The sequence below is a fragment of the Oncorhynchus gorbuscha genome, unplaced genomic scaffold, assembly GCF_021184085.1.
Source record: "Oncorhynchus gorbuscha isolate QuinsamMale2020 ecotype Even-year unplaced genomic scaffold, OgorEven_v1.0 Un_scaffold_1234, whole genome shotgun sequence".
In the NCBI taxonomy this organism is placed as follows: Eukaryota; Metazoa; Chordata; class Actinopteri; order Salmoniformes; family Salmonidae; genus Oncorhynchus; species Oncorhynchus gorbuscha.
Genome location: NW_025746070.1, coordinates 107,444 through 130,479, shown reverse-complemented (window position 1 = coordinate 130,479; position 23,036 = coordinate 107,444). Strand labels below are relative to the sequence as shown.

General features: G+C 42.1%; 1 protein-coding gene across 1 annotated transcript; it reads left to right on the top strand.

Annotated features, from left to right (window-relative positions):
* The first annotated feature begins 1,292 nt into the window (after positions 1 to 1,292).
* Positions 1,293 to 14,840, top strand: LOC124021840 (zinc finger protein 239-like). The gene is made up of 3 exons (XM_046336977.1): positions 1,293 to 1,347; positions 1,969 to 2,133; positions 14,023 to 14,840. The coding sequence occupies exons 1-3, from the start codon at positions 1,293 to 1,295 to the stop codon at positions 14,787 to 14,789; spliced, it is 987 nt and encodes a 328-aa protein (XP_046192933.1). The 3' UTR covers positions 14,790 to 14,840.
* Positions 14,841 to 23,036: the final 8,196 nt, after the last annotated feature.

The window sequence follows — 23,036 nt, the reverse complement described above, 5'->3', positions numbered from 1 at the left end:
CACATCTAACAGAGTGACTTTACTAGTCTGGTCACATCTAACAGAGTGACTTTACTAGTCTGGTCACATCTAACAGAGTGACTTTGCTAGTCTGGTCACATCTAACAGAGTGACTTTAATAGTCTGGTCACATCTAACAGAGTGACTTTAATAGTCTGATCACATCTAACAGAGTGACTTTACTAGTCTGGTCACATCTAACAGAGTGGCTTTACTAGTCTGGTCACATCTAACAGAGTGACTTTACTAGTCTGGTCACATCTAACAGAGTGACTTTACTAGTCTGGTCACATCTAACAGAGTGACTTTGCTAGTCTGGTCACATCTAACAGAGTGACTTTAATAGTCTGGTCACATCTAACAGAGTGACTTTAATAGTCTGGTCACATCTAACAGAGTGACTTTACTAGTCTGGTCACATCTAACAGAGTGACTTTATCATCACTCATCAATAAAACATCTGAGTAAACTACCTTCTTAATTATCATCACTCATCAACTCATCAATATTATAATTATAATTCCTAAAACCAGGTCTCAAGCATGGATTACACTTGAGGCCCGTGTGATTTCCACAGAGTTGGGTATGGCTGCCTTTTCCTGTTACGCTCTTTGCCTATGGAATAGCCTGCAGACTAAACTTCAACTTGAGACTCTTGTCCCCCTGTTGCTCATTTTAAATATTTATTGGAGCATTTTTATTGTTGTTTTGCTTGTAACTGTTTCGGGTAATGTTCTTGTGCTGTTAGTAGAATAACCTGTTAGTAGAATAACCTGTTAGTCGAATAACCTGTTAGTAGAATAACCTGTTAGTAGTATAACCTGTTAGTAGAATAACCTGTTAGTAGAATAACCTGTTAGTAGAATAACCTGTTAGTAGAATAACCTGTTAGTAGAATAACCAGTTAGTAGAATAACCTGTTAGTAGAATAACCTGTTAGTAGAATAACCTGTTAGTGGAATAACCTGTTAGTGGAATAACCTGTTAGTGGAATAACCTGTTAGTAGAATAACCTGTTAGTAGAATAACCTGTTAGGGAATAACCTGTTAGTGTTAGAATAACCTGTTAGTAGAATAACCTGTTAGTAGAATAACCTGTTAGTAGTATAACCTGTTAGTAGTATAACCTGTTAGGGGAATAACCTGTTAGTAGTATAACCTGTTAGTAGTATAACCTACGTGTAAATGAAATCTGTTGCTGTATTGTTTAATTTGTTGTGTGTTGTCTGTGATCGTTTTGTTTGTCTTGTGTAGTTTCATAAACCTTTTGTACCTAAACTATATGTGTAAACATGTATAAGCAGGGCCCAGCTGAAAAAGAGACCTTGGTCTCAGGCTGTGTTCCTTGTATAAAAATACAATACATTTTTAAAAACATGTTTTTATTGGAATGGCGGCATACGCCACCGTACTTCTCTTTGTATGTCGCAATATAATATGACTATTTAATAAAAATAAACAAAAAAAGAAACACTTTTTTTTTATTCTCTCAACTGCGTTATCCACTCCAGGCAGCAGATGGCGATGTGTGTATTTCAGGTGAAGCTACCATCGTGACGTATAATCTAGTGGACGGGACGCGTCTTCAACGACAACAGCTCGTCATCCACCTCGGCGGCTTGCTAGCTAACAGCTGAAACACTACATTTCTTGAGCCACTGTCGGTGTACATTAGCCACTGTGTTTGAAACACAAGTCTGTCGTATAGCTGGTTGCCGCATTTCATTTCATTTTACGTTGCTAGTAGTCAGCTGACTGACTGGTTAAATCAGAAGTAGCACTTGGCTAATCGTTAATGCTAACCAGCTAACGTTAGCTAACTAACATCCTCGACCATGAGCTCACTAAGCTACTCTCCTGATAAAGAAGAGGAGGTCTGCTGGACGGAGAAAGATGTTCTCGTGAAAGAGGAGGAGGAAGAGGAGGCTGTCACAGTAAAACAAGAAGTAGAGGACGAGGCTGTTACAGTGAAAGAGGAGCAGCAGGCTGCAGTGTTTGGAGTGAAAGAGGAGGAGGGGAAGTTGACGGTCACAGTGGAAGAAGTGTTTGGAGTTAAGGAAGAAGGGGAGATTACTGTCACATTGGATGCGGAAGAGGGAGAATTAGAGAAGACTGGAAATCTGATTGACACCAGTAAGTACCATCTTACAAATAGGGACACAAATTCTGTAGTTGTTGAACTCATGTCTGTTTTTTAAAAGAGTATTCTACACTTGACTATGTTGTTTTGTATTGTAGGAATTGTTAAAGGTACAAAGAGTGGGGTCAACCAACAAAAAGTTAATGGATTAAAAGTCTTCCCATTATATTACCTACACATACACGATATGAACAATCCGTTAGACAGGACAACCCCATAGTTCTAGTCAACTATATGGTTTCCAACAGAGGGCATTTGTATAAATCTTTCTACAGTGACTAATGAAAGTCTGCATTTTGCTGCCCTACATTGACTGAGTGTAACGGATGTGAAACGGCTAGCCTAGTTAGCGGTGGTGCGCGCTAAATTGCGTTTCAATCGGTGACGTCACTTGCTCTGAGACCTTGAGGTAGTGGTTCCCCTTTTGCTCTGCAGGAGCCGCGGCTTTTGTGGAGCGATGGGTAACGATGCTTCGAGGGTGACTGTTGTTGATGTGTGCAGAGAGTCCCTGGTTCGCGCCCGGGTGGGGACGGACTAAAGTTATACTGTTACATATACATGATTGACATGTTCCACTATTGTTGTCTTTCTAGGCACAAGAGGTGTTGTCATGACAGCCGGGTTGGTTAACACCTTGTTACAATTGCCCCCAACGCAGTGTTAACATTGCCCTAAGTCAATCAGCCAAATTATGAAAACAACTAGTGATTTTAACTTTAGGATAGTGTAAATTATACATGAATGATCATATACTAACTTTAATTAGCCTTGGGGTCCTGTAGAAGCCAAACAAGTTAAACGATCATATACTCACGTTAACCAGCCTTGGGGTCCTGTAGAAGCCAAACAAGTTGAATGATCATATACTCACGTTAACCAGCCTTGGGGTCATGTAGAAGCCAGACAAGTTGATCATGATCATATACATATACTCACGTTAACCAGCCAGCCTTGGGGTCCTGTAGAAGCCAGACAAGTTGATATGATCATATACTCACGTTAACCAGCCTTGGGGTCCTGTAGAAGCCAGACAAGATTGATATGAAGGCCATCAGAAGGATGTTTTGAACCAGAGGGTCTGAATGGCAATGCAGAAACAGGGCTGTTACTGTAAATATTGATATGATCATATACTCACGAACATTTCTAGAAGCAAAATCATTGTTTTGACTGAATGGCATGTCTGTAAATGATTTCTAAAAATTCATTAACATGAATGGTTTAGAAGTTAAGTAAATGTATTTAGTTCAACATGTTCGGTGTTACGTTTGACCCCCAGTGACTGTTACAATTGGCCAGGGGGGAAAATGAAAAGTCCAGACTTCTCGGACTGAAATCAATATTGTGATTTGACCGTTTTATGCACAAACCTATAAATGGTATGAATGTTTATGAGACAGATGTGCGTTTGTTATATAAAACAATGACTTTGCCTCGTTCAAGTGTTTCTGAGAAATTGAGTAAAACACACCAAAAAAAGAAAGTACAATTGCCCGTTATCTCTCCTACTCATGTAGGTAAACATGTAGGTAAACTTTTTAAAAATGTTTTATAAATGCAGTAAGGTGCTCAAACCTGTAGATTATGGTGAATAACACACTAACAGCAGCCCTTGTGCTATTCATGATAATTCACAAATTCACCTGCCTTATTGTGTAAATTAAATAACCTGAGGCAAAAAACATGTTTTTATCCAGATCAAAATGATCCTTCCTCATCTTGATTCTGTCCTCTTCATCATTTGAAAAGAAACTGAAAGGCAACATTCCAACCAAATGTCCTGAATCAGACAGTTGGTGGTAATAATAAAGGCTGTTTAAAAAAATATATATATATATAGATATTTAACCTTTATTTAACCAGGTATATAGAACACATAGAACACACAACACATAGAACACACAACACATAGAACACACTACACATAGAACACACTACACATAGAACACACTACACATAGAACACACTAGAACACATAGAACACACTACACATAGAACACACTACACATAGAACACACTACACATAGAACACACTACACATAGAACACACTACACATAGAACACACACACTACACATAGAACACACTACACATAGAACACACTACACATAGAACACACTACACATAGAACACACTACACAGAGAACACACTACACATAGAACACACTACACATAGAACACATCCCCCCCATCTTTATTTAACCAGGTAGGCCAGTTGAGAACAAGTTCTCATTTACAACTGCGACCTGGCCAAGATAAATCAAAGCAGTGCGACACAAACAACAACACAGAGTTACACATGGAATAAACAAACATACAGTCAATAATACAGTAGAAAAAGTCTATATACAGTCTGTGCAAATGAGTTAGGATAAGGGAGGTAAGGCAATAAATAGGTCATAGTGGCGAAATAATTACAATATAGAGATTAAACACCGGAGTGATAGATGTGCAGAAGATGAGTGTGCAAGTAGAGATACTGGGGTGCAAAGGAGCAAAATAAATCAAATACATAACAGTATGGGGATGAGGTAGTTGGATTGGCTATTTACAGATGGGCTATGTACAGGTGCAGTGATCTGTGAGCTTCTCTGACAGCTGGTGCTTAAAGTTAGTGAGGGAGATATGAGTCTCCAGCTTCAGTGATTTTTGCAGTTCGTTCCAGTCATTGGCAGCAGAGAACTGGAAGGAAAGGCGGCAAAAAAGAGGAACTGGCTTTGGGGACCAGTGAAATCTACCTGCTGGAGTGCGTGTGAAATATACCTGCTGGACCTGGGTGGGTGCTGCTTTAGTGACCAGTGAGCTGAGATAAGGTTGGGCTTTACCTAGCAAAGACTTATAGATGACCTGGAGCCAGTGGTTTTGGCGACGAATATGAAGCGAGGGCCAGCCAACGAGAGCGTACTGGTCGCAGTGGTGGGTAGTATATGGGGCTTTGGTGATAAAGTTAGTGTTGGAGGCTATTTTGTAAATGACATCGCCGGAAGTCAAGGATCAGTAGGATAGTCAGTTTTACGAGGGGATGTTTGGCAGCATGAGTGAAGGATGCTTTGTTGCAAAATAGAAAGCCGATTCTAGATTTGGAAGCCGATTCTAGATTTGTATCTAGATGTAATTTTGGATTGGAGATGCTTAATGTGAGTCTGGAAGGATAGATTACAGTCTAACCAGACACCTAGGTATTTGTAGTTGTCCACATATTCTAAGTCAGAACTGTCCAGAGTTGTGATGCTGGACGGGCGGGCAAGTGTGATGTGGTGTCATAGATATTTTCAATCAGATCAGTCAATTTTTTAGGCTAAACAACTAAGGACTTAGACACCATTGAGATTTAAAAAACAAACATGATGTAGAGCTTCAAATCACGTTTAAAAAAAATATATATAGATTTTGTTTTCATGGAATGTTGAGTAAAGACTCATTGAGGGGTTGATGATCAGTAGACATGTAGAATGTTGAGTAAAGACTCATTGAGGGTTGATGATTAGTAGACATGTAGAATGTTGAGTAAAGACTCATTGAGGGTTGATGATTAGTAGACATGTAGAATGTTGAGTAAAGACTCATTGAGGGGTTGATGATTAGTAGACATGTAGAATCCGGTGTCCGGAGTCACATAAAATGTGTGCTGTTGGGGTGAACTGGAGGACTGGAGTTGGGAACCACTGTCAGAGAGGATGATGTCATCCTCCTGAGAAGGATGAGCTGTCCAATCAGCAGTCTACTTGCATGAATATTTCTTTATGACCTTTAAACGCCACACGACGTTGTTGTTGTTGTTGTTGTTGTACGCCACACGACGTTGCTGTTGTTGTCGTTGTTGTTGTTGTACGCCACACGCCATTCCAACACAGAAAAGCTGCTTTTGTAAACTTATTTCCACTTTTTTTTTTTTGGAAGGAAAACTATTTAACTCATATTGTACTTATTTGTGGGTCATATTTCATAGAAATCTGGAAACAGTGGAGAGTTATTTTAATAAGTAAGCGCGGTAACTTTATTATCAGCAATGTTATCTGATCTTATCAAGCGAACTAAAATCGTATTAGTTGAAGAATTGGTCTGACTTCAAAAGCACTTGAACCACTTCCCAGGATCACATGAATGCCCCATAGGTCCACCATGTTGGACTTCCCAGTCTACCACTTCCCAGGAGCACATGAATGCCCCATAGGTCCATCATGTTGGACTTCCCAGTTTCCCACTTCCCAGGAGCACATGAATGCCCCATAGGTCCACCATGTTGGACTTCCCAGTTTACCACTTCCCAGGAGCACATGAATGCCCCATAGGTCCACCATGTTGGACTTCCCAGTTTACCACTTCCCAGGAGCACATGAATGCCCCATAGATCCACCATGTTGGACTTCCCAGTTTACCACTTCCCAGGAGCACATGAATGACCCATAGGTCCACCATGTTGGAAAACCCAGTTTACTGATTGTCCCAGGAGCACATGAATGCCCCATAGGTCCACCATGTTGGACTTCCCAGTTTACCACTTCCCAGGAGCACATGAATACCCCATAGGTCCACCATGTTGGACTTCCCAGTTTACCATTATATACATCACATGATGTATTGTTATACCATGTAGGAGCTTCCTAGTTTGTTCATTATATACATCTACATGATGTATTGTTACATGTAGGAGCAGTATAGACCTAGTCTGTTCATTATATACATCTACATGATGTATTGTTATACCATGTAGGAGCAGTATAGACCTAGTCTGTTCATTATATACATCTACATGATGTTTTATACTCTGAACAAAAATATAAATGCAACATGTAAAATGTTGATCCCAAGTTTCATGAGCTGAAATACAAGATCCCTGAAATTTTCCATACGCACAAAAAGCTTGTTTCTCTCAAATGTCAAATATTTGGGTCCTCAGATCCTCAAAAGGTTTTACAGCTGCACCATCGAGAGCATCCTGACGGGTTTCATCACTGCCTGGTATGGCAACTTCTCGCCCTCCGACCGCAAGACACTGCAGAGGGTAGTGCGCACGACCCAGTACATCACCGGGGCCAAGTTTCCTGCAATCCACAACCTCTATACCAGGCGGTGTCAGAGGAAGGCCCTAAAAACATCTAATCGAATGGCTACCCAGACTATTTGCATTGCCCCCACCCTCTTCTACACTGCTGCTACTCTCTGTTAGCATCTATGCATAGTCACTTTGATAACTCTAACTACATGTACATATTACCTCAATTACCTCGACACCAGTTCCCCCGCACATTTACTCTGTACTGGTACCTCCTGTATATAGCCTCCACATTTACTCTGTACTGGTACCCCCTGTATATAGCCTCCACATTGACTCGGTACCGGTACCCCATGTATATAGCCTCCACATTGACTCGGTACCGGTACCCCATGTATATACATTTACATTTACATTTAAGTCATTTAGCAGACGCTCTTATCCAGAGCGACTTACAAATTGATGCATTCACCTTATGACATCCAGTGGAACAGCCACTTTACAATAGTGCATCTAAATCTTTTGAGGGGGGTGAGAAGGATTACTTTATCCTATCCTAGGTATTCCTCCACATTGACTCTGTACCGGTACCCCATGTATAAAGCCTCCACATTGACTCTGTACCAGTAACCCCTGTATATAGCCTCCACATTGACTCTGTACTGGTACCCCCTGTATATAGTCTCCACATTGACTCTGTACTGTAATACCCTGTATATAGCCTCCACATTGACTCTGTCTGGTACCCCTGTATATAGCCTCCACATTGACTCTGTACCGGTACCCCCTGTATATAGCCTCCACATTGACTCTGTATTGGTACCCCTGCCAGTACCCCTGTATATAGTCTCCACATTGACTCTGTACAGGTACCTCCTGTTATATAGCCTCCACATTGACTCTCTGCCAGTACCCCCTGTATATAGCCTCCACATTGACTCTGTACTGGTACCTCCTGTATATAGTCTCCATATTGACTCTGTACTGGTACCCCTGTATATAGTCCTCCACATTGACTCTGTACTGGTACCCCTGTATATAGCCTCCACATTGACTCTGTACTGGTACCTCCTGTATATAGCCTCCACATTGACTCTGTACTGGTATCTCCTGTATATAGCCTCCACATTGACTCTGTACCGGTACTCTGTACCGGTATCCCTGTATATAGCCTCCACATTGACTCTGTACTGGTACCTCCTGTATATAGCTCCATCCACTGGTACTTGACTCTTGACTCGTACTGGTACCTCCTGTATATAGTCTCCATATTGACTCTGTACTGGTACCTCCTGTATATAGCCTCCACATTGACTCTGTACTGGTACCTCCTGTATATAGTCTCCATATTGACTCTGTACTGGTACCTCCTGTATATAGCCTCCGCATTGACTCTGTACAGGTACCCCCTGTATATAGCCTCCGCATTGACTCTGTACTGGTACCCCCTGTATATAGCCTCCACATTGACTCTGTACTGGTACCTCCTGTATATAGCCTCCACATTGACTTGGTACTGGTACCTCCTGTATATAGTCTCCATATTGACTCTGTACTGGTACCTCCTGTATATAGCCTCCACATTGACTCTGTACTGGTACCTCCTGTATATAGCCTCCACATTGACTCTGTACTGGTACCTCCTGTATATAGCCTCCACATTGACTCTGTACTGGTACCTCCTGTATATAGCCTCCACATTGACTCTGTACCGGTATCCCCTGTATATAGCCTCCACATTGACTCTGTACTGGTACCCCCTGTATATAGCCTCCACATTGACTCTGTACTGGTACCCCCTGTATATAGCCTCCACATTGACTCTGTACTGGTACCCCCTGTATATAGCCTACACATTGATTCTGTACAGGTACCCCCTGTATATAGCCTCCACATTGACTCTGTACTGGTACCTCCTGTATATAGCCTCCACATTGACTCTGTACTGGTACCCCCTGTATATAGCCTCCACATTGACTCTGTACCGGTACCCCCTGTATATAGCCTCCACATTGACTCTGTATTGGTACCCCCTGTATATAGTCTCCACATTGACTCTGTACAGGTACCTCCTGTATATAGCCTCCACATTGACTCTCTGCCAGTACCCCCTGTATATAGCCTCCACATTGACTCTGTACTGGTACCTCCGTTATATAGTCTCCATATTGACTCTGTACTGGTACCCCCTGTATATAGCCTCCACATTGACTCTGTACTGGTACCTCCTGTATATAGTCTCCATATTGACTCTGTACTGGTACCTCCTGTATATAGCCTCCACATTGACTCTGTACGGGTACCTCCTGTATATAGTCTCCATATTGACTCTGTACTGGTACCCCCTGTATATAGCCTCCACATTGACTCTGTACTGGTATCTCCTGTATATAGCCTCCACATCGACTCTGTACCGGTATCCCCTGTATATAGCCTCCACATTGACTCTGTACCGGTACCTCCTGTATATAGCCTCCACATTGACTCTGTACTGGTACCTCCTGTATATAGTCTCCATATTGACTCTGTACTGGTACTCCCTGTATATAGCCTCCACATTGACTCGGTACTGGTACCTCCTGTATATAGTCTCCATATTGACTCTGTACTGGTACCTCCTGTATATAGCCTCCACATTGACTCTGTACTGGTACCTCCTGTATATAGTCTCCATATTGACTCTGTACTGGTACCTCCTGTATATAGCCTCCACATTGACTCTGTACTGGTACCTCCTGTATATAGCCTCCACATTGACTCTGTACCGGTATCCCCTGTATATAGCCTCCACATTGACTCTGTACTGGTATCTCCTGTATATAGCCTCCACATTGACTCTGTACTGGTACCTCCTGTATATAGCCTCCACATTGACTCTGTACTGGTACCTCCTGTATATAGCCTCCACATTGACTCTGTACCGGTACCTCCTGTATATAGCCTCCACATTGACTCTGTACTGGTACCTCCTGTATATAGCCTCCACATTGACTCTGTACCGGTATCCCCTGTATATAGTCTCCATATTGACTCTGTACCGGTACCCCTGTATATAGCCTCCACATTGACTCTGTACCGGTACCTCCTGTATATAGCCTCCACATTGACTCTGTACTGGTACCTCCTGTATATAGCCTCCACATTGACTCTGTACTGGTACCTCCTGTATATAGTCTCCATATTGACTCTGTACCGGTACCTCCTGTATATAGCCTCCACATTGACTCTGTACCGGTACCCCCTGTATATAGCCTCCACATTGACTCTGTACTGGTACCCCCTGTATATAGCCTCCACATTGACTCTGTACTGGTACCCCCTGTATATAGCCTCCACATTGACTCTGTACTGGTACCTCCTGTATATAGCCTCCACATTGACTTGGTACTGGTACCTCCTGTATATAGTCTCCATATTGACTCTGTACTGGTACCTCCTGTATATAGCCTCCACATTGACTCTGTACTGGTACCCCCTGTATATAGCCTCCACATTGACTCTGTACTGGTACCTCCTGTATATAGCCTCCACATTGACTCTGTACTGGTACCTCCTGTATATAGCCTCCACATTGACTCTGTACTGGTACCCCCTGTATATAGCCTCCACATTGACTCTGTACTGGTACCTCCTGTATATAGCCTCCACATTGACTCTGTACTGGTACCTCCTGTATATAGCCTCCACATTGACTCTGTACTGGTACCTCCTGTATATAGCCTCCACATTGACTCTGTACCGGTATCCCCTGTATATAGCCTCCACATTGACTCTGTACTGGTACCCCCTGTATATAGCCTCCACATTGACTCTGTACTGGTACCCCCTGTATATAGCCTCCACATTGACTCTGTACTGGTACCCCCTGTATATAGCCTACACATTGATTCTGTACAGGTACCCCCTGTATATAGCCTCCACATTGACTCTGTACTGGTACCTCCTGTATATAGCCTCCACATTGACTCTGTACTGGTACCCCCTGTATATAGCCTCCACATTGACTCTGTACTGGTACCTCCTGTATATAGCCTCCACATTGACTCTGTACTGGTACCTCCTGTATATAGCCTCCACATTGACTCTGTACTGGTACCTCCTGTATATAGCCTCCACATTGACTCTGTACTGGTACCTCCTGTATACAGCCTCCACATTAACTCTGTACTGGTACCCCCTGTATTTCATCCTGCTATTATTATTTACTGCAGCTCGTTATTTGTTATTCTTCTCTCTTACTTTTAAAAATATATTTTCTTAGCTGCATTGTTTGGCTTGTAAGTAAGCATTTCACTGTAACACTTGTTGTATTTAGTGCATGTGACAAATAACATTTTATTTGAGCAGCAGTAGTAGATATAGTAGTACTATTGGTAGTAGTATTGGTAGTGCTAGTAGTCGTGGTAGCAGTAGTAGTATTGGTAGTAGTTGTGGTAGCAGTAGTAGTATTGGTAGTGGTGGTAGTTGTGGTAGCAGTTGTGGTAGTAGTAGCAGCAGTAGTAGTAGCAGCAGTAGTGGTGGTGGTGGTAGTAGCAGTTGCAGTAGTGGTGGTGGTGGTAGTAGCAGCAGTAGTGGTGGTGGTGGTAGTAGCAGCAGTAGTGGTGGTGGTGGTAGTAGCAGTTGTGGTGGTGGTGGTAGTAGCAGCAGTAGTGGTGGTGGTGGTAGTAGCAGTTGTGGTGGTGGTGGTGGTAGTAGCAGCAGTAGTGGTGGTGGTGGTAGTAGCAGCAGTGGTGGTGGTGGTGGTAGTAGCAGTGGTGGTGGTGGTGGTAGTAGCAGTTGTGGTGGTGGTGGTGGTAGTAGCAGTAGTGGTGGTGGTGGTAGTAGCAGTAGTGGTGGTGGTGGTAGTAGCAGTTGTGGTGGTAGTAGCAGCAGTAGTAGTTGTGGTGGTAGTAGTAGTTGTGGTAGTAGCAGTTGCAGTAGTGGTGGTGGTGGTAGTAGCAGCAGTAGTGGTGGTGGTGGTAGTAGCAGTTGTGGTGGTAGTAGCAGCAGTAGTAGTTGTGGTGGTAGTAGTAGTTGTGGTAGTAGCAGTTGCAGTAGTGGTGGTGGTGGTAGTAGCAGCAGTAGTGGTGGTGGTGGTAGTAGCAGCAGTAGTGGTGGTGGTGGTAGTAGCAGTTGTGGTGGTGGTGGTAGTAGCAGTTGCAGTAGTAGTTGTAGTAGTTGTAGTAGTAATGGTAGCAGGTGGTGGTGGTAGTAGCAGCAGTAGTGGTGGTGGTGGTAGTAGCAGCAGTAGTAGCAGTAGTAGTTGTGGTAGTAGCAGTTGCAGTAGTGGTGGTAGTAGCAGCAGTAGTGGCAGCAGTAGTGGTGGTAGCAGTAGTAGTTGTGGTAGTGGTAGCAGTAGTAGTGTAGTAGTAGTAGTAGTAGTGGTAGCAGTAGTAGTGGTGGTAGTGGTGGTGGTAGTAGTAGTAGTAGTGTAACAGTATAACTTTAAACAGTCCCTCGCCCATAGCTGCAGTAGTAGTGGTCAGCTGTAAGTAGGCCCTTGCAGTATTCAGGTCTCAGAGCAAGTAGTGTGTCACCGATTGGTATTGTTAGCAGTAGTTGTGGTAGCTAGCCGTTTCACATCCGTTACAGTAGTAGTTGTGGTAGTCGTAGTGGTAGTAGTAGTAGTGGTAGTCGTAGTGGTAGTAGTAGTAGTAGTAGTGGTAGTAGTAGTAGCTGCAGTGGTGCCCAGTAGTATTAGCAGTAGTTGTGGTAGTAGTAGTAGCTGCAGTAGTAGTGGTAGCTGTAGTAGTAGTAGTAGCTTCAGTATTAGTTCTGGTAGCGGAAGCAGTAGTTGTGGTAGCGGTGGTATTGTTAGCAGTAGTTGTGGTAGCGGTGGTATTGTTAGCAGTAGTTGTGGTAGCGGTGGTATTGTTAGCAGTAGTTGTGGTAGCGGTAGTAGTGTTAGCAGTAGTTGTGGTAGCGTGGTATTGTAGTAGTTAGCAGTGGTAGTAGCAGTAGTGTTAGCAGTAGTTGTGGTAGCAGTAGTAGTAGTAGCGGTGGTGGTAGTAGTAGCAGTAGTAGTAGCAGCAGTAATGGTAGTAGCAGTAGTAGTAGTGGTAGTATTAGCAGTGGTAGTGGTGGTGGTAGTGGTAGTAGTAGTACTGGTGGTAGTAGTAGCAGCAGCAGTAATGTGGTAGCAGTAGTAGTGGTAGTATTAGAAGTGGCAGTAGTAGTTTAAGTAGCAGCAGTTCCAGTGGTAGTAGTAGTAGCACTATTAGCAGTGGTAGTAGTAGTAGCAGTGATGGTAGCAGTAGTAAAAATGCATCTTAGAAGTGGCAGTAAAGCAGCAGTAAATGTAAAAGTGTTTTCTAGTTAATGGTAGCCAGTAATAACTTGGTAAAACCAAAAGTTTTTCTATTAAACCCTTAATCAACTTGAAACTTGATCCATTTAAGTGTTTTGAATTGTTAGGAGTCCACAAGGGAGGATGTTTAATGCTTCCATGCAACGGTCTCTTTCAGCCTGCTAATAAGTATCCTGTTACATTGCTGCTTGCAGCTGTATTTATTATGACGGAAATTGGAAATGTTCTGAAAATATTATCTCAAATGTTCTGACCTTCAGGTTATTGAGGGATCTAGTCTGGATTAAACCTCAAAGGCAGTAGGATTATAAATATCTGCTCACTTTCCCCCAATTTTCCAAGATGCCCAGAATCATTAGCGAATAAGCAGGAAATCCGGAATCCTCCAAACCAGGATTTCTGAAAAGCCTGGGAATTCTGGGAAATCAAACCTAATAGGAAGACAGTTTTGTCATGTGGAGGTATCCATCAGGTCTCTGTTTAACTACACGCTCTGTATTTTATTGAGGGATCTAATCTGGATTTAACCTCATGGGAAGAGTTTTATAATGTGGAGGTTTCATTCACGTCTATATTTAACTAAATACCTTGTCTTTGGCAGGAGAGAGACCAGACTCTCACTCTGACAGCGGGAAGAGTCCTTCAGGGGAACCAGACCCAGAGACGCCCAAACCAGCAAGACCGCATCACTGCTCCCACTGTGGAAAGAGTTTTACCTGGTTAGGGTACCTAAAACAGCATGAGAGAACACACACAGGAGAAAAGCCTTTCCAATGTTCCCAGTGTGGAAAGAGTTTTACCGTGTTAGTCAACCTGAAAAGGCATGAGAAACTACACTCTGGAGAAAAGCCTTTCCAATGTTCCCAGTGTGGAAAAGGTTTTACCCGGTTAGGACACTTAAAAGAGCATGAGAGGACACACACTGGAGAAAAGCCTTACCGCTGCTCCCAATGCGAAAAGAGATTTTCACGATCTGGGGATCTAAAAAGTCATAAGAGGACACACACAGGAGAAAAGCCTTACCAATGTTCTCAGTGTGAGAAGAGTTTCACCCAGGTAGGGAACCTGAAAATACATAACAGAATACACTCTGGAGAGAAGCCGTACCATTGCTCCCAATGTGGAAAGAGTTTTACCTGGTTAGGGAGTCTGAATTCGCACGAGTGGACACACAGAGGAGAGATGCCTTACCACTGCTCCCAATGTGAAAAGCGTTTTAGCCAGTTGGAGCACCTGAAATCACACGAAAGAACACATTCAGGAGAGAAGCCTTTCCACTGCTCTCATTGTGGAAAAACATTTTCCCAGTCAGAGGACCTGAAATCCCATGAGAGAATAGAGAGGCTGTGTTCTGACTTGTGTTTTTGACTGGAAATGTTGTGTGTTTTGAAATCATATTGTTTATATGAAACCAAAATAGGCCTACTCTTGTTTTTTTTAAAAATCCCGAGACATGATCGATGAAAAATATCTCTGTCTGGGTAGGCTGGGTGGAAGGTAACCCAGTGGGTATGTCTGAGTAGAATGGTGAGAGGTAACCCAATGGGTATGTCTGGGTAGAATGGTGAGAGGTAACCCAATGGGTATGTCTGAGTAGAATGGTGAGAGGTAACCCAATGGGTATGTCTGGGTAGAATGGTGGGAGGTAACCCAATGGGGATGTCTGGGTAGAATGGTGAGAGGTAACCCAATGGGTATGTCTGGGTAGAATGGTGGGAGGTAACCCAATGGGTATGTCTGGGTAGAATGGTGAGAGGTAACCCAATGGGTATGTCTGGGTAGAATGGTGGGAGGTAACCCAATGGGTATGTCTGGGTAGCCTTTTGTCCTTTTGTTAAAACAGGTTTGGCTTCATTGGTGGATAGATGATTGTAGATGCAAGGATGGTTTTCCTAGGTTATCGAAAGGAAACTAAAGCAGTGTCAAACAAGGCATATCTACATGGGCATTACATGAAATACACTTCAACAAAGTTCCAAATCTATATATTTACATTTACATTACATTTAAGTCATTTAGCAGACGCTCTTATCCAGAGCGACTTACAAATTGGTGCATTCACCTTATGACATCCAGTGGAACAGTCACTTTACAATAGTGCATCTAAATCTTAAAGGGGAGGGGGGGTGAGAAGGATTACTTATCCTATCCTAGGTATTCCTATATATATATATATACACACAATATGAATCAACACTTGGTAAGGTTTGTAGCAGTAAATATTTTGGCAGTTACAGTGCCTTGTGATAGTATTCGGACCCCTTGAACTTTGCCACCTTTTGCCACATTTCAGGCTTCAAACATAAAGATGTATAAAACTGTATTTTTTTTGTGAAGATTCAACAACAAGTGGGACACAATCATGAAGTGGAACGACATTTATTGGATATTTTAAACTTTTTTAACAAATCAAAAACTGAAAAATTTTGCAAAATTATTCATATTTTATAATATATATATATTATATTTATATATTTATCAAAGTTCCAATCTATATCTATCTATCTATCTATCTATCTATCTATCTATCTATCTATCTATCTATCTATCTATCTATCTATCTATCTATACACACACAATATGAATCAACACTTGGTAAGGTTTCTAGCAGTAAATGGGCTTTGAATATCATGTAGAACTCATAATCAGAGGTGATAATAACAAAACTAAAGAGTTACACTACATGACCAAAAGTATGTGGACACCTGTTGTCAAACATCTCATTACAAAATCATGGGCTTTAATATGGAGTTGGTAACCCCCTTTTGCTGCTATAACAGCCTCCACTCTTCTAGGAAGGCTTTCCACTAGATGTTGGAACATTGCTGCTATAACAGCCTCCACTTTTTCTGGGAAGGCTTTCCACTAGATGTTGGAACATTGCTGCTATAACAGCCTCCACTCTTCTAGGAAGGCTTTCCACTAGATGTTGGAACATTGCTGCTATAACAGCCTCCACTCTTCTGGGAAGACTTTCCACTAGATGTTGGAACATTGCTGCTATAACAGCCTCCACTCTTCTGGGAAGACTTTCCACTAGATGTTGGAACTTTCAGCACTCTTTCTGGGAAGGCTTTCCACTAGATGTTGGAACATTGCTGCTATAACAGCCTCCACTCTTCTAGGAAGGCTTTCCACTAGATGTTGGAACATTGCTGCTATAACAGCCTCCACTCTTCTGGGAAGGCTTTCCACTAGATGTTGGAACATTGCTGCTATAACAGCCTCCACTCTTCTGGGAAGGCTTTCCACTGCAGGGACTTGCTTCCATTCAGCCACGAGAACATTAGTGAGGTTGGACACTGATGTTGGTCGATTGGGCCTGGCTCGCAGTCGGCGTTTTCAATTTATCCCAACGGTGTTCGATGGGGTTGAGGTCAGGGCTCTGTGCAGGCCAGTCAAGTTTTTCCACACCAATCTCGACAAACCATTTCTGAATGGACTTGGCTTTGTGCACTGGGGAGCATACTCATGCTGAATCAGGAAAGGGCCTTTTCCCATAACTGTTGCCACAACGATGGAAGCACAGAATCATCTAGAAAGTCATTGTATGCTGTAGCATTAAGATTTCCCTTCACTGGAACTAAGGGACATAACCCGAACCATGAAAAAAAAACAAATCAAATGTTATTTGTCACATACACATGGTTAGTAGATGTTAATGCGAGTGTAGCGAAATGCTTGTGCATCTAGTTCCGACAATGCAGTAATAACCAACAAGTAATCTAGCGAACAATTCCAAAATGACTACCTTATAGACACAAGTGTAAGGATAAAGAATATGTACATAAAGATATATGAATGAGTGATGGTATAGAGCGGCATAGATGGTATTTAGTGCAGTATATACATATGAGATAGATGGTGGCATGAAAGTGGCTAGTGATACATGCCACTTTAACTATGAGATGATGTATCAAACAAAGCCTATGGTTAAACAGCTCCACACCATTATTCCTCCTCCACCAAACTTTGGCTCCATGCTGATACATGCCACTTTAACTGGTCCATACTCACAGTCCACATTTGTTTACATACTCATCTCATATGGTCCATATACTCAATAACACATCTCTAGGGTTCCACTGGTCCAAGTCACAGTCAATCTACTGTATCAATAACACATGCCTGCTGGTCCATAGCACAGTCAATAACACATTGTTTCCAAACAGTCAATAACCATCTCTACCATTATTCCTCCACATCTCTAGGGTTCCATCACAGTCAATAACACATCTCTAGGGTTCCACACAAACTTTGGCTCCATGCTGGTCCATAGTCACAGTCAATAACACATCTCTAGGGTTCCATAGTCACAGTCAATAACACATCTCTAGGGTTCCATAGTCTGGTTTCCATAGTCACAGTCAATAACACATCTCTAGGGTTCCATGCTGGTCCATAGTCACAGTCAATAACACATCTCTAGGGTTCCATAGTCACAGTCAATCTCTAGGGTTCCATGCTGGTCCATAGTCACAGTCAATAACACATCTCTAGGGTTCTGGTCCATAGTCACAGTCAATAACACATCTCTAGGGTTCCATAGTCACAGTCAATAACACATCTCTAGGGTTCCATGCTGGTCCATAGTCACAGTCAATAACACATCTCTAGGGTTCCATGCTGGTTGGGTTGAAAGAGGACAGTCAATAACACATCTCTAGACTTTAGTCACAGTGGGGGCCATTTAAAGAGGACGAATGACTTTAGTTGGGGGCATTTAGCCCCACCCCTTTTAAGTTGAAGAGGGATCATAGCAGTGTATTAAAAACAAACAATAATCTGTCATCAAGGCAAAAGGGATGAGTTGGACCGCAAAGTGAAGGAAAATCAGCCAACAGGTGCTCAGCACATGTGGGAACTCCTTCAAGACAGTTGGAAAAGCATTCCAGGTGAAGCTGGTTGAGAGAATACCAATAGTGTTCAAAGCTGTCATCAAGGCAAAAGTGGTGGCTACTTTGAAGAATCTCAAATATAAAATATATTTTTATTGGTTTAACACTTTTTTTTTTGGTTACTACATGATTCCATTTGTGTTATTTCATTGTTTTGATGTCTTCAGTATTATACAATGTAGAAATAAGTCAAAAGAAAGAACCCCTGGACGCCCAATTTTTCAGTTTTTGATTTGTTAAAAAAGTTTGAAATATCCAATAAATGTCGTTCCGCTTCATGATTGTGTCCCACTTGTTGTTGATTCTTCACAAAAAAATACAGTTTTATATCTTTATGTTTGAAGCCTGAAATATGGCAAAAGGTCGCAAAGGTCAAGGGGGCCGAATACTTTCACTGTACATCTACATGATCTACATGATGTATTGTTACACCATGTAGGAACAGTATAGACCTAGTCTGTTCATTATATACATCTACATGATGTATTGTTACACCATGTAGGAGCAGTATAGACCTAGTCTGTTCATTATATACATCTACATGATGTATTGTTACACCATGTAGGGAGAAGTATGGACATATTTGGTAATTCACCTAAACATATATTATAATTAACATGAAATGATCTTAAATGCAGATGTGCAGTAGTCTAGTATTTAAATTCTCACCCAATAAAAATCTGCACTAATGAATCAAAACATGCTTCTCTTTGTTTGTACGTTTCCATATAATATTGACTTCTATAATAAACTTTTTGTCTGAAAATAAAATATTTTCCGTAACTGCGTTACCCACTCTCGTCAGCAGTTAGCGATGTTCGTTTTTCTCGCGATACTACTAGCGTGACGTATAATCTAGTTGACGGGGACGCGACACTTCAACAACAGTTAGCCACCTCGCCGAAATATTCAAGGTCTTTATAATATTTCGGTGTATATTAGCCATCGTGTTATAAACACACGTCTACCAGTTACCCAATTTAATTTCATATTTACGTTGTTCGCTAGCTGGTTGGTTAAATTCGCCTATCACTAGTCTAATCGCTAATGCTAACTAGCTAGCTAACTTCCTCGAACATGAGCGCACTGAGATACTGCCCCCATACTAAAGACGAGGTCGGATGGACGGAGAAAGAAACTCTGGTGAAAGAGGAGAAGGAAGAGGATGATGTCGCAGTTAAAATAGAAGTAGAGGATGAGGCTGTTACAGTGAAAGAAGAAGAGACTGTTAAAATAGAAGTAGAGGATGAGGCTGTTACTGTGAAAGAAGAAGAGATGGACGTTAAGAGTGAATGAAGACAAAGGAGAGTTCAGAGTGAAAGAGGAGGGGGATGTTACCAAGGATATGTATATCAGTGATGTAAAAAAAGAGGAGGAGGATGCAGTTTTTGGAGTGGTGGGAGAGATAACTGACACATTGAAAGAAGAAGAAGAGGAGACAGGAGATCTAATTAACACCAGTAAGTCATCGAAGTAAAGTTGGTTTCATTTCCAACATTAAAATATATTCACATTATATTAAATGTCTACTTTTACAACCTTTTGATTTGCATCGATGTGTTGATTTGATAGAATCACATCAAGACGTTAAAAAATGCATTTAAATCTCTGATCTGCAATAACTTTTTTCATGGGTTGTCATAGAAACCTCAGAACCAGTGCTTAATATTCTAAACTGGTCTACTTTTTCAACCTTTGATTTGGAAAAAAAGAGTGAATCATTGATTTGATAGAAAGACATCAAATCATTAAAGGCATTTAAATCTATTTTATTTAAAAAGTTATTGTGGATAAGAGATGTAGTAGCCCTTTCCATCACTCACAGCCCATATGTCATCCAGTTTATGGGATGAAAATGGCAGATTTTGTCACGCTATAAATGACATCAGAGCTCAGTGGCTGTACAGTAACACGCTATACATGATGTCAGAGCACAGTGGCTGTACAGTAACACGCTATACATGATGTCAGAGCTCAGTTTCTCTGCTGTGTGGGTTTCGACTGACAGCCGTTATAAACTGGAGCGTGGAGCACAACAAGAAGATGCCCCCCTCCCTCCCTCCTGCTAATAGGGCTACTTCTAAACATTAGTGGTTGTCTGAATGGAATGCTGTAAATCAAGAGGGGTTGATGTGGTCTGAGTGGAATGCTGTAAATCAAGAGGAGTTGATGTGGTCTGAGTGGAATGCTGTAAATCAAGAGGAGTTGATGTGGTCTGAGTGGAATGCTGTAAATCAAGAGGAGTTGATGTGGTCTGAGTGGAATGCTGTAAATCAAGAGGAGTTGATGTGGTCTGAGTGGAATGCTGTAAATGAAGAGGAGTTGATGTGGTCTGAGTGGAATGCTGTAAATGAAGAGGAGTTGATGTGGTCTGAAAGATGAGATGTTGAGGATTATAAGAAATATCGCGTTGATGTCATAGAACCAAACGACACCAGCAGTGAGTCCTTGTTCACTTCACATCATTTACAATATCAAGGTTTATGCGCCGTATGTTTGATCCACAGTTACAAGGATGGCATTATAATCCAATCAAATTGTATTGGTCACATACACATGGTTAGCAGATGTTATTGGTCACATACACATGGTTAGCAGTAAACATTCTTAAAGTGGCATTATTAAAGTGACTAGTGTTCCATTTATTAAAGTGGCCAATGATATCAAGTTTGTAGATAGGCAGCCGCCTCTCTGTGCTAGTGATGGCTGTTTAACAGTCTGATGGCCTTGAGATAGAAGCTGTTTTTCAGTCTCTCTGTGCTAGTGGTGGCTGTTTAACAGTCTGATGGCCTTGAGATAGAAGCTGTTTTTCAGTCTCTCTGTGCTAGTGGTGGCTGTTTAACAGTCTGATGGCCTTGAGATAGAAGCTGTTTTTCAGTCTCTCTGTGCTAGTGGTGGCTGTTTAACAGTCTGATGGCCTTGAGATAGAAGCTGTTTTTCAGTTTCTCTGTGCTAGTGGTGGCTGTTTAACAGTCTGATGGCCTTGAGATAGAAGCTGTTTTTCAGTCTCTCTGTGCTAGTGGTGGCTGTTTAACAGTCTGATGGCCTTGAGATAGAAGCTGTTTTTCAGTCTCTCGGTCCCAGCTTTGATGCACCTGTCCTGATCTCGCCTTCTGGATGATAGCGGGGTGAACAGGCAGTGGCTCGGGTGGTTGTTGTCCTTGATGATCCTTCTGGATGATAGCGAGGTGAACAGGCAGTGGCTCGGGTGGTTGTTGTCCTTGATTATCTTTTTTTTCCCTTCCTGTGACATCGGTTGTTGAAGGTGTCCTGGAGGGCAGGTAGTTTGCCCCCAGTGATGCTTTGTGCAGACCGCACCACCCTCTGGAGAGCCCTGTGATTGTGGACGGTGCAGTTGAGCCAGGAACACACCGACAACAGCCACCCTCGAAGCAGCATTACCCATCGCTCCACAAAAGCCCTTGCAGAGCAAGGGGAACGACTACTCCAGGTCTCAGAGCGAGTGACGTTTGAAACGCTATTAGCGTGCACCCCCGCTAACTAGCTAGCCATTTCACATTGGTTACACCAGCCATTAGGCTGATAGGTTTGAAGTCATAAACAGCTTAATGCTTGAAGCATTGCGAAAGAGCTGCTGGCAAAACGCACGAAAGCGCTGTTTGATTGAATGCTTACGAGCTGCTGCCCTACCATCTCTCAGGCAGACTGCTCTATCAGATCATAGACTCATATAACATGATAACACACAGAAATATGAGCCTTAGATCATTAATACGGTCGAAACGTTTATTCTTTCAGTTAAATATGGAACCGTTCCGTATTATCTGACGGGGGGCATCCATCAGTCTAAATATTCCTGTTACATTGTAACAACCTCAATGTTATGTCATAGTTACGTAAAATTCTGGCAAATTAGTTCGCAACGAGCCAGGCGGCCCAAACTGTTGCATATACCCTTGACTCTGCGTGCAATGAACGCAAGAGAAGTGACACAATTTCACCTGGTTAATATTGCCTGCTAACCTGGATTTCTAGCCTAGTGGTTAGAGCGTTTGGACTAGTAACCAAAAGGTTGCAAGTTCAAATCCCCGAGCTGACAAGGTACAAAATCTGTCGTTCTGCCCCTGAACAGGCAGTTAACCCACTGTTCCTAGGCCGTCATTGAAAATAAGAATCTGTTCTTAACTGACTTGCCTAGTAAAATAAAGGTAAAAAAAAAAGGTTTAAAAATATGTACTTCTGTGTATTGATTTTAAGAAAGTCATTGATGTTTATGGTTAGGTACACGTTGGAGCAATGACAGTACTTTTTCGCGAATGCGCACCGCATCGATTATATGCAACGCAGGACACTAGATAAACTAGTAATATCATCAACCATGTGTAGTTAACTAGTGATTATGATTGATTGATTGATTGTTTTTTATAAGATAAGTTTAATGCTGGCTAGTAACTTACCTTGGCTTCTTACTGCATTCGCGTAACCGGCAGGGTCCTCGTGGAGTGCAATGTGAGGCAGGTGGTTAGAGCATTGGACTAGTTAACCGTAAGGTTGCAAGATGTTGAATCCAACTAAACGAATCCAACTAAACGAATCCAACTAAACAAATCCAACTAAACGAATCCAACTAAACGAATCCAACTAAACGAATCCAACTAAACAAATCCAACTAAACGAATCCAACTAAACGAATCCAACTAAACAAATCCAACTAAACGAATCCAACTAAACGAATCCAACTAAATGATTCACTCGA